Raw genomic sequence first — 16,310 nt, forward strand, 5'->3', positions numbered from 1 at the left:
ACCATGTGGTTGCTAGGATTTGAACTCAGGACCTTCAGAAGAGCAGTTAGTGCTCTCACCCGCTGAGCCATCTTGCCAGCCCTAAAATTATTCTCATTGTTACTTCATAACTAATTTTGCTACTGCCATCCATCCTAATGTAAATATTTCGTATTTTCCAATGCTACCCACAGACTGAGAACTGCTGAACTAGAGGAAGACACAAATTACCAATATCAGGACTGAAGGAGGTAGCACACTGTGCATGGTGGGTATTATCACTGATCTCTGTTTTAGTGGTCATTTCAGGTTGTATATGATGTCAGAGCTTACCTGGTTGTATACTTTATTATGGAATTTATTGTGTATCAGCCATTTTCTTAGAGTTGATTAAGAGTCAGTTATTTAGTGTAGAACCAAGCTTTGGTTGAGTGGTAACAGTCACAAAATTACAGTTACAATGTAACAATGACAATAATTTGCTTTGATAAGAAAAAAAAAGAAAGAAAAAAAGGAAGACAATAATTTTATGGTTGGTATTAAAGGGTCGCAGCATTAGGAGGGTTGATACAATCTTAGTTTGAAAATGTAAATGAATGTGATAAAGCTTCATAGGGGCTTACCTGCACCAGATTAGCAGGAGTGGTCTCGGCATCTAAGATGAAATCTCCACGTTTACCATAGAGACTTGCCTGAATTTTTTTGACCATTTTCTTCATAATCTGTGGTAATGTTAACTTAAATGACACTGTTTATATCTCATTTCTTTGGTAGTTGTCCATCCTTTCTTTAGCACTGTTCCCTTCCCACCTGAACACATGTCTCAGGCCCCAGTCCTTTCTCTTACCCTAGAGACTCACCCTGGAGATGAGTGAAAGGGAAGGACCACAATATACTGTAGGCAGGCTCGTGGTGGTAGAAGCTCCAGTCAGCCTTAACAAGCACCATTTGGAGCTAGCTACATCACTCAATCAAAAGCCAGTCCCCAGGGGACTGGGGAAGTGCCTCAGTAGGTAAAGTACTTTGCTGTGCAAACACGAGGACCTTCTGTTTGGAAGCCCTAGATTCACTATGCCCCTCCCTGCCACAGTCAGCAACACAAAAACTGGGACTCCCTCAGATGGAAGGAAGCTGAGCTACAAAGAAGACATGCCTGGAAATTCAGACCAACTGAGTCACCTGGAAAGGCCGCTCCCACCTGGTGAGCTGCCTGCAGGCTGTGCAGTGTGCTCCAGGTCCCCTGCTTTGTGGGCTGTCACCCGTGCTGGGGTGGGCTGTGGGGATGCAGCTGTCTCTGAGTCATTCCCACTCCCTTGACCCCGCACCCCTACTCCTGTAACTCCAATTAAAAACTCACTGGTTCACCAAGTTGGATTTCGGTGCTGTCTGTACTTAGGTCAGTCGTAGGACTTCTACCTGAGGTGAGGAAATGTGTGTGTTGTCTCCCCAGGGAAAATGTTGTCACACAACAGACCATGACATTGTCCTGTAATTACAGCCAGTTTTTTTGTTTTGTTTTGTCTTTAATAATAAACTTTTGCAAATAGAAGACTTTAGTTATCATAGGAAGAACATGCACTATTCAGGAAAGCAGTATGTAACTTTCACTACGTCTAAGACCAAGGACAGGGACTTCTTAATCTCACTGGTATTCAGGGCAGAGAGGGTGCCTTGCTATGACAATAATGGTAGTTAATAGTGAATTAGTAAGTTCAGTTGAATAATGCACAACAAAAACTATTTAAGGACTTTGGAAGTGAGGCAGGAGGATGGAGAGTTTCAGGCCATCATGAGCTACATGGACACGGTTGAAAATTAAAACAGACTGGGCGGTGGTGGCACATGCCTTTAATCCCAGCACTTGGGGAGGCAGAGGCAGGTGGATTTCTGAGTTCCAGGCCAGCCTGGTCTACAGAGTGAGTTCCAGGACAGCCAGGGCTACACAGAGAAACCCTGTCTCGAAAAAACAAAAACAAGCAAACAAAGTAAAGAAAAGAAAAGAATTAAAACGGGCCTGGAAGAGATGGCTTGGTGGGTTTAGAGCATTTGTTGCTCTTGTAGAGGGCAAGGGTTTACCAGTGTACACAAGGTTGTTCACAACTGCCAGTAACTCCAGTTCCAGGGACCAGACACCGTCTTTTAACCTTTGCAGGCATTTAGCATGCCCATCACACATGTATATACACATGCAGGCAAACAGCCATACATGTAAGTTACTAACTAATTTAATCCCAGCATCAGTGCTCAGGGAGGCAGAGGATAGACCAGCCTGGTCTACAGAGTGAGTTCCAGGACAGCCATTGCTACAGAGAAACCCTGTCTCTGAAAAACAACGACAAAAACAACAAAGTTTAGCTTTGTAATGCCTTTATGATCTTTGAGACAAAATCTGTGTATCTTTTGTTGTGTTTGCTGAATAAACAAACATAAAGGGAAAAGCACCGGCAAAATGATTTTGCTTGCTTTTCTTCTATACTATTACTTCTGATTCCGTTCCCTCTCCTGAGTTATGGTGGGTGGGGAACTTGGATTGCGAGTGTTCTGGGGACCTACAAGAGGAGGCTGGCTAGCCTGATCAGGGCTAAGCTGAGATAACTTGGGGTCAAGTGAAGTGCAAGGAAATCCAGGCGACCCAAGGACACTGAATGCCCTGGCCACAGGAAATGGTCTTGTCAGGCTGAAGAAGGCTCAGAATTCCCGAGTCCTGGGTTCGGGACCCGGGGTTTGCTCACGCGTGGCTGGCCCGTGCCCAACGCTCGCTGGGCAGCTCAATGCCCAGCGTCCGTCTTGGCGTCGGTCTCCTGGCGGGCTTGGCAGCGGGCGGCGCCGTCGTCCTGCTCAGCTACTGCGTCTACTTGGACTGGAGGCGGCACCGAGACCCCGGATTCCGCTGCCGCCTGCGGGACAGTGAGTGCCAGCGAGGCCGGCGGGAGGGAGGGCGGCCAAGCCCAGGCTGGTTCCCGAGCCGGTGCCCCGGTCACCCGGGTCCATGCTACCTGGCTTTCCCAGCCAGCTCGTGCCTGTGTTTGCAGAGAGAAGAGTTGGACAGCACAAGGCCCAGGCGCCCGCCAGGCAGGTGAGGTGCCCCAGACCCGCCAAGGAACCTTCTAGAAGCCCAGGGAGAAGAGGCCTGCCAGTGCGGCACACCTGCTTTATAAAGTTTTAACCTTCTAATTACAAAGGGGAAAGAAAGAAAGGAAAAGTGGGCCTGGTAAGGACACATTATGAAGATCTGGTGGGATGGCTCAGCGGCCAAGAGGGTTGGCTGCTCTTCCAGAGGACTCAGGTTTGATTGCCAGCACCCACAGGGTAGCTCACAACCATCTGTAACTCCAATCCCAAGGGATCTGTCACCCTCTTCTGTCCTCCAGGAAGCGACAGAGATGCACATGGTTGCAGACATACATGCTGGCAAAACAACCATAGCATTTTTTAAAATAAGTTTCTTATTATGTTTTGTTTTTAAATATAAACAGGGCTTGATACCCAGTGTGCAGAATCAGGGCTTGGGAGACTGAGACAGGAGGGAGTTCAAGGTTAGCCTGGGCCAAAGAAAACAAAGCTATCTGTAAAGTAAATTTGGTAGGGACAGGCACTCTTTTTTTTTTTAAACTTAGAATAAAGAAGAGAAACTTGGTCCTTCTCATATCCTCCCAGGATGCGTAGGCTCCCAGGCCAGCCAACACAGAATATGATTAACTAGTCGGGTTTTTATGGTGATTATTATTTTTTAGACAGAGGAGGAAGATGGCCCATATGTGATGGTCAGAGGACAACTTGTGAGGTCCAGTCACTCCTGTTGCTGGTCCCATGTGTCTAACTCAGGGGGTCAGGTTTGCTGGAAAGAGCTTTTTAACCTGATGAATTAATAGTGTCTGTATTAGTCACTTTAAAAAACTGCCTCTCGGGGCTGGCGAGATGGCTCAGTGGTTAAGAGCGCTGATTGCTCTTCCAAAGGTCCCGAGTTCAAATCCCAGCAACCACATGGTGGCTCACAACCATCCGTAACGAAATCTGATGCCCTCTTCTGGAGTATCTGAGGACAGCTACAGTGTGCTTACATATAATAAATAAATAAATCTTTAAAAAAAAAAAAACAAAAAAACAAAAAACTGCCTCTTATTCTAATGTGTCTGGATGTTTTTTTCCAGCCATATGTGGCTATCAATGGTAGCATTTAGGGGTCAGAAGAGGGCATCTGATCGCCTGGGACTGGAGCTAAGAAAGTTGTGAGCTGCGGTACAGATGCCGGGAATTGAACCTTGGTCCTTAGGAAGAGCAACCAGTGTTCTTGACCACCAAGCCACCCTCTTCAGCCCTCTCTCTTATTAGTTATTTTTAAAGAGAATTCGATCATCTTGGCTATTGGTCCAGCTTTTGTTAACTCACATGAGCCTAAAAGTGCAGGAGAACTCTCACCTTCCCATCTTTCAGGTGATCAGCTTGTGCCTACTTAAGGTCCTATTATGTGTGAGACATTAAGGTAGGTCTGGCGGAGGACAGCAATAACAGGGAGTAGGCATAACCCAAAGCCAGCCAATGTAACAAGAGCCTGGAGAGAGACAGAGCCTTTCCAATGTGGAATTAGCACAGCGGCTACTCGGGTTACTTACTGTTGGGTTAAGCTTGCTCTCCTTCGTGCTTGGCTCCTGAATCTGCAGTCTGAGCAGGTTTGGGCGGAGAATAACACAGTTGCTCCACAGTGGCAGGGCTGGCTCCGGGGAGGTATGTTGAGTCGGTTATCTTGAAAGCACATTCCCGGGGCTGGCAAGATGGCTCAGTGGGTAAGAGCACCCGACTGAGTTCAAATCCCAGCAACCACATGGTGGCTCACAACCATCCGTAATGAGATCTGACACCCTCTTCTAGTGCATCTGAAGACAGCTACAGTGTACTTACATATAATAATAAATAAATAAATCTTTAAAAAAAAAAAAAGAAAGCACATTCCCTCACGTCTGCCAGTTGGTGCTGAGTGTTCACTTAGCTGGAACTGTTGGCATGCGCCTGCATGTGACCTTGTCATGTAGTTTGTGGGGGTCCTCATCATATGCCGGGCTGCGTTCCCAAGGGCAAGCAGTCAGGGTCTGACTACTGTATATTCACTGGACACCGGAAGAGAACAACAGTGTTGGCGCGCATGCGCCAGGAAGCAACCCTCCCACAGCACTGAGGGCTGCTCGATTTCGAGCCGAAAGGAACGAGACTCCAACTCCTAACAGAGAGACAGGGCTCAGAAAACATGTCTTCACAGGGAATATTGTTGTTGACAGTTTTGGAAAGGTCCAATTTTTCCTACATAAGGCTTTGGGGCTGTCGTTGATCTGAGGCAGGAATGCTATGGAAGGTGAGTCGTGCTACCAGGGAAACCTTTAGGATTGAAGGTGCTACACATGCATAGGGGAGCAAAATAGGGGATGTGCCAGGCCTGATCAATAAGTCAGTCTGGCAAAGGGATCGCTGTGAAGAAGTGTCTCATAAAGCTGAGCTAAGTAAGGACAGAAATCAGAGGCGGCTTGATCTGACGGCTGGGCTTCCAGACTTAGTAGGAAATCGGTGGATTGTCTGAGCATGGGGGGTGTGTGTGTGCTGGAGGAACCAGAAAGAAACAAACCCCTGGAGTATGGTGTGCTAGAATGTTTAGGAAAGAATAAGCTACAGCAGCAAAGCGGGTAAAAACCACACCTTTCTCGTGGTGTCTGCAGCGACGGGGCTGGAAAGAGCAGAAGCAACTGACCTGGGAAGAACTGAGTTCAGTTCATGCTGATTGGCCAGGGGGCGGAGGGAAGGAGAAAAGGGAAGTCAGAAAGACTGTCGCCATAGCTACGGAAGCTGGCAAGCAGCACTCAAGGTGTGGGCGGGGCATGTGCGCATAGATCCCTTCCCTGGCCAGCTTGACTTGGGCAGCCTGGTACAGTTCCTGTCCTCTTCTGTGTCTTCAATGGCTGTTGTCCTTGAACATTTTTGGTGTGTGACATTTGATTAACGTTTTTGACTTGTTCATCTAGGCTCCTCATGACCTTGTCTGTGTTTGACTCTCCATTGACTGTATCTAGAATAGTCTGGCATATTGTTTTTGTCCATAATATATCTGCTGAATACTGTTGTGAGGACAGGGAAAGAGCTTGTGTAGAGGCACACATGTGAAATGGTAGTACCCAGGGTGTGCTGTGGTCAGGGAGACAGCTGAGTGGTGGCTTGGTGTCATCTTCTTGGAAGACTGAATGACAAACTGTAAAGTCTGTACAACTTTTTCTTTGTGATAGATAAACAATTGTGATGATAACTTATTTCAGGAATAGATGTTCTTACTTATTTATTGTTTAAAAAAAGACAATCGTGGTGTTAATATGGAAGACAAGGTGGAGGGTTAAAGACAGAAAACTCAGTCTGGCCGGGCGTGGTGGTGCATGCCCTTAATCCCAGCACTTGGGAGGCAGAGACAGGAGGATTTCTGAGTTCGAGGCCAGCCTGGTCTACAGAGTGAGTTCCAGGACAGCCAGGGCTACACAGAGAAACCCTGTCTCGGGATAAAAAGAAAAGAAAACTCAGCCTGGATTAGAAATAATAAAAACCCAAATGACTTAAAGTATGGTAAATGCAGATGCAGGACTTTTCAGGTGCTTTCTCACATAATTCTTTGGGTTTTTGTTTCTTTGTTTCAAGATTTATTTATTTTAAGCACACTGTAGCTGTCTTCAGACACACACCAGAAGAAGGCATCAGATCTCATTACAGATGGTTGTGAGCCACCATGTGGTTGCTGAGATTTGAACTCACAACCTCTGGAAGAGCAGTCAGTACTCTTAACTGCTGAGCCATCTCTCCAGCCACAATTCTTTGTTTTTGAGACAGGTGTTCTCTGTGTAGCCCTGGCTGTCCTGGAACTCTCTCCATAGACCAGGCTGGCCTTGAACTCACAGAGATCAGCCTGCCTCTGCCTCCCTAGTGCTGGGATTAAACTACCTGGCTAAAAGATTTTATTTTTATGTATGTGTGTGTGTGCATGTGTGTGTGTGCCATGTGAATACAGGTGATCCTGGAGGCCAGAAGAGGGTGTCAGATCCCCTGGAGATGGAGTTATTGTGAGTTGCCCAGTGTTGGTGCTGGGATCCGAACTCTGATCCTCTGAAAGCAGCAGGCTATCTTAACAACCAAGCCATCTGTTCAGTCCCCTTTCATCTAATTCTTACAATAACCTTTTCATTTTATAGATGTATACACCAAAGAGCAATGTTCTCTTCCCCACTTCGCTGGTTGTTCCTCTCCCCACACTAGGACCCTGTTTTCCCACCATGCTCCACAGGTCTGCCTCATCAGCTTTACCTAGGGCAGGAAAGGAAAAAGTGCAGACAGAAGACAAACCATGTGTGCTGGGACCTGTAATCCCAGTGCTTTTAGGAATCTTAGGCAGGAGGAATGTGAGTTCAAGGCCAGCCTGGGTTGCATAGCAAAACTCTGCCTTCACAGAGCTCTCTGCTGAGGTGTGAAGACCAGAGTCTGATCTCCAGAACCCACACCGACAAACCCAAAACCGAGAACAACAGAGCTGGGCATGGTGGTGTGTGCTTGAAATCCCAGTACTTGGAGCGGTAGAGATTATTAGGTGGATCTCTGTCTCAAAAAAGCATGGTGAGGGCTGGAGAGATTGCTCAGTGGTTAAGAGCACTGGCTGCTTCTCCAGAGGTCCAGGTTCGATTCCCAGCACCAAAATGGCAGATCACCAGTCTGTGATCCTAGTTTCAGAGGATTGATACCCTTGTAAATTAAAATAAATAAATAAATAAATAAATAAATAAATAAATAAATAAATAAATAAAGCAAGGTGGGTGGTCTCCTAGGAATGACACCTAAGGTTGTCCTCTGGCTTCTATGCGCATGCGCACATATGCACTTGCACTCACATGCACAAACACACAGAACAAATATCAACAAATGTCAACTGACCAAACAAAAGCACCTCCGACGATTCAGACAGTCAGACATAGCCAAGGAAATCTTAACAGCGGCAGTGAGTCCAAGACTGGAAGGCCCAAGCAGTCCCTGAGCTTGCTGGCAATGCTGACCTGATTCCTGGTCCCATGATTCTATAGGTCTGAGTGGAGCCTAGGCACTAGAGTTTTACAGCACACTCTGTTGATTATTTGTAGGGAAAATAATCAGGTTCTAGACCCCAATGTTTTCTCCTTGGAAGAGCTTGTCATCATGAACTGTTCATTTTAACTGACCAAAAGAAACCCCTTTCAGGCTTGCCTGGCAGATCAGCCCTAGGCACAGTATCCTTGATGATGTCATCTGTGGCCTTGGCTGCATTCCTGAGATAGACTACAGCAAACTAAAGTGTTCTGACCAGTCACTAACCACTATGCAACCCTATCCCCAACCATGCACTTTGCCCCTCTGAGAGAGAGTTTGAGTGTAGAATGCTATGTTATCTTCTTGACTAAGAAGTACAGGCAAATGACAAAATGTCCCCACAGACCAGAAAAATCACCGCTGCTAAATTAACAGGCACTGCCACTGACCCAGGCAAGAAAATGATCCCTCAGCAGACAAAGCCACCTTCAGTGTATCAATAGGTTACTGTGATGCAGGTAACTGATGCTGCGTTTTTCTCATGTCACCGGAAATTGTAAATGCATTTTAGAAATTAGTTAGATAAACATTTCTCATTCATTGAGTTTAGAGGTCAGATTCAGATTTAAGGGGTGTCTTCTACATTGTTTATCACTGAGGTAGGGTTTCATTTTGTCTTCTTGGCTGGTCTGGAATGTTCTCAGAACACTGTCCACTGACCTTTGTCTCCCAAGTGCTGAGAATACAGGTGTGTGCTTCTTCTTTCTTCTTCTTCTTCTTCTTCTTCTTCTTCTTCTTCTTCTTCTTCTTCTTCTTCTTCTTCTTCTTCTTCTTCTTCTTCTTCTTCTNTTTTTTTTGTTTTGTTTTTCGAGACAGGGTTTCTCTGTGTAGCCCTGGCTGTCCTGGAACTCACTCTGTAGACCATGTTGGCCTCAAACTCAAAATCCACCTGCCTCTGCCTCCGAGTCCTGGGATTAAAGGTGTGCACCACCACTGCTGCCCGGCTCACTTCTTTTATTAAATGTGTGTATGTATTTATTTGTTAAGTGATACTTTAAAAACAAACATTAATTTTGACAGTAACTGTATACATTTATCACTCATTGTTACATATTTTATAAATCCTCTAGTTATGGGATCCAGTAAAGAAGGAAGAGCTACAAGAATATTTTTTTCGAGAGGTGCAGATGGGAAAACTTTGTTTAATTAGAGGTAAGAATAAAACATTCTTTTGTAAGCTTTTAATCATATCTTCTTCAAAAACTGTTTGATTAGCCAGACATGGCATATATTTATAAAACCAGTACTTGGGAGGCAGAAGCAAGAAGATTAAGTCTAAGGCTAGCCTGAACTATTTCACAGTGAGAGAAAAAGAAAAAGAAAAAATATTTAATATCAGATAAATTAGTTAGATGTGGTGACCAACTCACTTCAGGTATAAGAAGCAGTCTTTGACTTGGTGCTGCTGCTATCCCCATCCTGGGTATGGTAGAACATACTTGTAATCTTAAAACTTCAAGATGCTGAGGTGAAAGTCCTATGAATTTGAAGCTAGCCTGGGCTACTGAGTGTCTCCAAAAAAAAAAAAAATCTATCTGCATTATAAAAGTTTTCCTGCCAGATATAGTGGTCCACACCTTTAATCCTAGCATTTGGGAGACAGAGGCAGAAAGATCTTGGTTCAAGGTCAGCCTGGTCTGCCTGTGAACTGCAGGATAGCCATGGCTACATAGAGGACTCTGTCTCAAAAGAACAGTATCAAACCAACCTTTTTTCCTGACTTGAATATTCTAAACACTTTACTACAAAAGGCCATTTTACTGTTTAACTTAGTGAGTGGGGCCTACACTTTATGACCACAGCAGTGTTTGAACTTTCACTTAACTATGAAGCACCTCACAATATTGTTAAAATGATAGTAGGTGATACGCTCACTGTACCAATGTTGTATGTAGCAATGGTGTCTTGATTCTGGTGCTAAGTACTGCAAGGGGAAAAAATTTAGTATGATTTAGGTAAGGGAAAAGTGATAATGTCAGAGATTAAGAATTCATTCATTATATTCATTAAGTAAAATGTAGTTTCCCCAAGGTTTGTAAGCTCCCTGCATACCATGGCACTTATTTATTTATTTATTTATTTATTTATTTATTTATGTTGAGACAGGGTTTCTCTGTACAAGCTCCCTGCATACCATGGCACTTATTTATTTATTTATTTATTTATTTATTTATTTATTTATTTATTTATTTATTTATGTTGAGGCAGGGTTTCTCTGTACACAGCCCTGGCTGTCCTGGAACTCACTCTGTAGACCAGGCTGGCCTGGAACTCAGAAATCCACCTGCCTCTGCCTCCCAAGTGCTGGGATCAAAGGCATGTGCCACCACTGCCCAGCTTATTTTTCTTTTTAATCTACTTATGTGTTCAGTTTTTTGCCCGTACATAGGTCTGGCCTCAAAGGTCAGAAGAGGGCATCAGATCTCCTGGAACTGGAGATTGTGAGGCACTATGTAGGTGCTGGGAATTAAGCCCGATCATCTGGACGAGCAGCTACCTCTTTGTCTCACAGTGCCTGTTTTCTACTTGAAAAAATATTTTATTGTATTTATTTATTGTGTGAAGCCAGAGACAAACCTGCCTTTTCCTCTCTCCTGTCTTCCCTACTGTAATTAATGTACAATTAAAATCTTTGTACATTAATGATACTTTTAATTTTAATATTTTACTCTATATTGATTTTTGTTTCCAGATAGAGCCACTTTTCAAATGAACTACAATTAAGCTTTAATGAGGTTAGAATGGATACATCAGTTCCAAGAGTAACTCTCCACCAGACTGTGGAAGTTACTTTAAATCTCTCCAGGGACAACCTTTTCTCTCTTCCTCTCATTTCTGTGTAGTCCTGGCTGTCCTAGAGCTCACTTTGTGGGTGGTCTGCAACTCAGAGATCCACCTGCTTCTGTCTCCCTATGCAGCTCTTCTCTCTCTCCCCCTCCTTCTCTGGGACAGGGTTCTCTGTGTGGTCCTGGCTGTCCTGGAGTGTGCTCTCTGGAACCAGCCTCTGCCTCCTGAGTGCTGGGACTAAAGCGTTTATTTTTCTCTCAAAAGATCTTGTGCATTAGCCTATATTTAAGTGGGTAACATTATCTAGGACTTATAAAAACAATTAGGGGCAGAGAGATGTGCTCTTGCGTGTTACTCTTGCGGAGGTCTCAGGTTTAGTTTCCAGCACCCATGTGTGGCTAACAATCTTCATAACTGCAGTTCCAGGGAATCCAATATCCTCTTCTTGGGTACTGCATGCTTGAGGTGCATATACATACATGCACCGAAACACTCATACATATAAAATCTTGTAAGAAACAAATCTTCCCAAATAGACAAACAAAAGAGAATCAATAGCCTACACAGCTTGTATCAGTGTCCATGATTGTTATTCAGTTTAAAAGCATGGTAACAAATTATTAATTTTTGCTGTCACCTAGTCATTTTTCAAATTAATCAAAACTTAGCTGTACTGAAGTTAGAACTGCCATGGTGATATGACAAGAGGAACTCTGTGTAAGTTAGCGGACATTATGGTATACAGCCCCATCTTTTCAAGCCCCAGAGCAAGTTTTTACTCATAATTTTATGCACTTTCCCTAAACAGGATTCCTTAGATTGTGTAAGCGAGGGGGCTCATATAACACGTAGCTTAGTAGCTGTGGATGTGCCTGCAGTGTGGCCCAGTCTTAGAACTTGAGTTCAATCCCTGATCCTCACAAGGGTGAGCCATTCACAAAGAACAATCCAAGATACTTCCTGGATGTGTGAAAATTAAAATGGACAAAACGTTTCAGCTTTAACTTTAGTTGACAATGTGAGGAATTAAAAATTGAAGCCAGTCTGGTCTACAGAGTGAGTTCCTGGACAGCCAGGGCTACACCGAGAAACCCTGTCTCGAAAAACCAAAACGAACCAAAACAAAACAATCTGAAGTCAAATGGGGAACAGGTCAGGTTGCTTCTGCTCAGGTTGCTTCTGCTCCTGACTCCTGGACGATGGTGTTTACTAGGTGGCCAAGCCATGCAGTAAGCCACTCTAAGTACACTCTTCAGTGCTAACACAGAGTATATCTCTGGTGCTAATACAAGACTTCACTTTTTTTATTATTTTATTCCCCAAGAGTCATTATGTAATAGTTTAAAGGTGAATAAGGATGACTGGAACAAAAATTTAAACTTGTGTTTTTTCCTTCTTAGAAGTGGGTTGTAAGTCTTTTTTTTTCTGAATGTATAATTCATGTTATTTTCTAAAGTTTAATTTAACCAGTGGCAGGAGTTTGAGGCTAGGCAAGGCTACATGGTATAACCTTATCTCAAAACATACAACCAAAATAGGGCTGGAGAGATGGCTCAGTGGTAGGAGCACTGGCTGTTCTTCCAGAGGACCTGGTTTTATCGCTAGCACCCGCATGGTGGTTCACAAGCCTCCTCTGGCTTCTGTTGGCACCATGCATGCATTTAGTGTACAGACACACATGCAGACAGAGCACCCATACACATCAAATAAATACCAGTTAAAAAAGGAACCATAGCAATGTTTACCTCTCATATTTTACCAATCAAACATGGATGGCCAACTCATATTAATAAAACTAGACGAGATTAAAAACCCTTGCATCACTACCCTCCATGTCCCAAATACAGAACACTGCCAAAGCAAGTGTGCACATCGAAGGCACTGAGTAAATGTGTAGTTTCTCATAACGTTCTTCACATGACACCCAGTGTTTTCCCTCAGACTTGAGCTCCTGACTCATCCTGGATTTATCTAGTCATTGATAGGCACTTAACATTTTTGTGTTTTTGGAGACAGGGTTTCTCTGTGTAGATCTGGCTGACCCGGAACAAACTATAGACCAAGCTGCCCGTGACATGCATTTGCTTGATGCTTTCTGGGTAATTTTAAAGAGTACTAACGTTTTTGCTCAGGTCTGGAGAAATGGTGCTATCAGTTAGGATGCCTGTTGTTCTTCCATGGCAGAGCACTAGTTGGCCTGTGAGAGGCTCCAGTTCTAGTCCCAGCACTCACACTAGGTAGTTCACAACAACCACGTGGAACTCCAGCTCTAAGGCTGGGTGTAGCAGCTGGTGTAGATATCTTAAATCCCAACATTTATTTAGGAGCTAGAACTACACAGAGACTGTACCTCAAAACAAACAAAAGCCCCAAACTCCAGTTCCAGAGTATCTGACCTCCTTTTGAGGCCTCTATGGGTACTGTACTTAGTCAAGTAAGAGTACGTGCGTGTACACACACACACACACACACACACACACACACACACACACACACAGAGCCTCCCTGTTTCTCCCCTCCCAAGACGTAATTATTAAAAACAGTAACTCTTTATTTTTTGGCTTAAATGTAACCAATCTGTTTCAGGGGAGCGTGGAATGGGCTTTGAACATCTCACCAATGCCCTTTTAGTGTGTGAGCAACCAAAGGAGCTTCTGATGTTTTTCAAAAAAACACTCCCTCCCGAGGTTTTTCAGATGCTATTGGACAAGATTCCCCTTATTTGCCAGGTGAGCATGCATTTAATTATCCTTGTCAAACATACAGTAAATAACCATGGGGGACTTGATTACAGAACAGTGGTATGGATGTGGGCCTCTCCCCAGCACAGTTCTCAAGTAATACCTATTTCCGTTCTATTCTTTCATTAAGGTAAGAGAATCTTATTTCTTGTTCTGCTACAGTGAACTGTGTGCTTTGTTATTATATGTGTTTTCACACTGCAAGTTTAAAGCAAAGTGGTACTTCTCACTAATGTGACAAGACACAGAAATAGCTTTGTTAATTTAAACATACCAGCATTGTACTGTGACTTTAGCTTGGTAACAAAGAGAAGTCTATTTGTAAGCTTCTTCTTTTACCAGTTTGGTTAAAACAGAAACAAAAGTCATTATACTTATCCACTAGAATTTCTTGCAAATGCTTGAATTTGTTTCAGTATTTATTAGCCATAAGCCCAGCAGTGGTGGTGCACGCCTTTAATCCCAGCACTTGGGAGGCAGAGGCAGGCAGATTACTGAGTTCAAGGCCGGCCTGGTCTACAGGGTGAGTTCCAGGACAGCCAGGGCTATACAGAGAAACCCTGTCGAAAAACCAAAACCAAAACCAAAAAACCCAAACAAATTTAACTCTGGTTCATTTTATTCAACTGGTCGTATTAACTGTTTGCATTTACACTAAACCCATTCATGCTGGGGTATGTGGTGGTGGGGGCCCGCGGGCACCATGGCATTAGTGTGTGAGCAGTGAGCAACCCAGGGAAGTCAGCTCTCTCCTAGCACCGTGTGGTGGCTCCAGCTGGAACTCGGGTAGTCAGGCTTCGCGCCAAGTGCCTTTATCTGCCGAGCCTCACTAACCCGGACTCTCAGCTTTCAAACAAACTGTAAGACTCTACTGGAGCACACCAGTCAGAGCCATATCTAAGCTAGTCTCAAAAAGGATGCTCCCTCACGATGTGTCAGAACACAGCCAGGCTAAGAAGGTCAGCGTCTCAGCTGACACACGTGCCTTCAAGTGACTGGCAGTGACTGTTTGTGTGTTCGCCAGCAACTCAAGGAGACATGCACGAGCACGGAGCACTTGAAGGATGACCTCGACTGAAAACATCTCAACGCATCCACACGCAGTGGGAATACTGTGTTCTGTACAGTAAAGACAAATGCTCAATGATACTCATTTATTTACTTTTAGTAATAAACTTTTTCTATCTCATACATGATTGGACACATATTTTGCTTTAAAATTAATAGTCACAAAGAAANGAACAGTGGTTTATTTTTGCAATCACGGTGACCACGCAGACGAATCTTAAGGCCTCAACACCACCGCATCTTACCATTTTTACCGTACAGGAAGGCCTCCTGTTTTGACTCTTTCTGGTGAACAGTGTTTTTTCTCTGGTGGTTTCCATTGGTCAGGTAGTCATGACAGATGGTGGACCACGGCTCCTGCTGTGTGTCAGGGGATTCTCTACCAGGTGAATCCTTGTTCTGACTGCAGCAGCTGCTGGCAATCTTTCAGTGCAAGTCCCCGCCACAGGACCTCTCTACCGTGGCTGGCCCAGGAGGCCTGCTTTGGCTGCCAGGGCTTCATTCTGCTGAATGTGATATTCCTGAAATCTCACGGATATCCTCTGTGTCATTTTTAAATATTTCTGTAATATTTCTGTAATATTTCTGTAAGCAATGTTCTGAACAGGTCACCTAGAAATACAAGGGGAAGATCCAAAAGGCAACACAAATAATCATTTCTGTATTCTGAAGGAGCCACCACAGGGAGCGGTGCTTTCTTTTTGGTAGATCTACAAACTGAGCACTATCCTTGGNTTGCAATTTTATAGCTTTAAACTGTTTATGCTTTCACCTACTGATGAGAATTAAGGTTTATGAAGTCTCTACAGGTCTGTGGCACCAGGAATAATAGTGTGCTCTGTGCCCAGCCTTCGTNACAAACTAGATTTGGCTGGGCTTCAGTCTGGAGTAGCTTTTCTCTAACCTAAGGCCCACAATCCTACCTCCTTATTCAGACTGATAATCAAACAAATACCCTACAAAAACGAGTAGAAGGCTTGTTTCTCTTTTATGAGAAACTTGCTTCTGGGTATTTTCATTTAAAACATTTTATATTTTTCTCTTGAGCAAGGTCTGGTTATGTAGCCAAGACCAGTGTAGAATTTCAAAATCTTCTGCCCTGGCCTCCCAAATGCTGAACCTCCCCCACTCTCAACCCTTTTCTTTCTAATATCAACCGAGGTGACCCAAGCTCAGAAATCATCTTCCTGGTCCTCTCTCACACGTNGACCCTAGCCTATAATGGATTCCTGTGTATCTGTGAATGGGCATAGATGCAGGTAAAGCCCAAGGATTCACAGAGGAGACCAAGAGAAGGTAACTATGGTGGTAAGGAAGGATGGATTGTGGGCAAAAGCACACGCCCCAGTCATGATAGAGAAAATAAAGCTATTTTCCTCCAGTTTTAACTTGTAAGAATCTTTACTTTCTGGTTAGCCTTTCAGGCAGGGGCTGAGGCTGGGTTTGCTTCCCAATCCCATGAGCCACCTGTGCACTGGGAACTCACTGAGCTTATCTGTCCCATTCAGAAAGAGGGACTAAAACGTTTGTTATGGGAGTTGTTTTTATAACCTTATTTTTCTCCTTTTTTCCTGCTTAAAATGACATCCAAGCATTCTA

The 16,310-nt window shown here is 44.1% G+C and overlaps 2 protein-coding genes across 2 annotated transcripts in view; one reads left to right on the forward strand and one right to left on the reverse strand.

The window, feature by feature from the left end:
* The first annotated feature begins 2,739 nt into the window (after positions 1–2,739).
* Tomm20l (translocase of outer mitochondrial membrane 20 like) lies at positions 2,740–14,833 on the forward strand. The gene is made up of 5 exons (XM_021178962.2): positions 2,740–2,886; positions 3,012–3,055; positions 9,186–9,267; positions 13,489–13,631; positions 14,668–14,833. The coding sequence occupies exons 1-5, from the start codon at positions 2,751–2,753 to the stop codon at positions 14,719–14,721; spliced, it is 459 nt and encodes a 152-aa protein (XP_021034621.1). The 5' UTR covers positions 2,740–2,750; the 3' UTR covers positions 14,722–14,833.
* The window catches only part of Timm9 (translocase of inner mitochondrial membrane 9), a 10,773-nt gene continuing 9,256 nt past the window's right edge, over positions 14,794–16,310 (reverse strand). The window contains 2 exon segments of the mRNA XM_029484799.1: positions 14,794–15,280; positions 15,282–15,323. Of these exon segments, the coding sequence (XP_029340659.1) occupies positions 15,167–15,280; positions 15,282–15,323 (156 nt within the window). The 3' untranslated portion in view covers positions 14,794–15,166.

This window comes from Mus caroli, chromosome 12 (genome assembly GCF_900094665.2).
Source record: "Mus caroli chromosome 12, CAROLI_EIJ_v1.1, whole genome shotgun sequence".
In the NCBI taxonomy this organism is placed as follows: domain Eukaryota; kingdom Metazoa; phylum Chordata; class Mammalia; order Rodentia; family Muridae; genus Mus; species Mus caroli.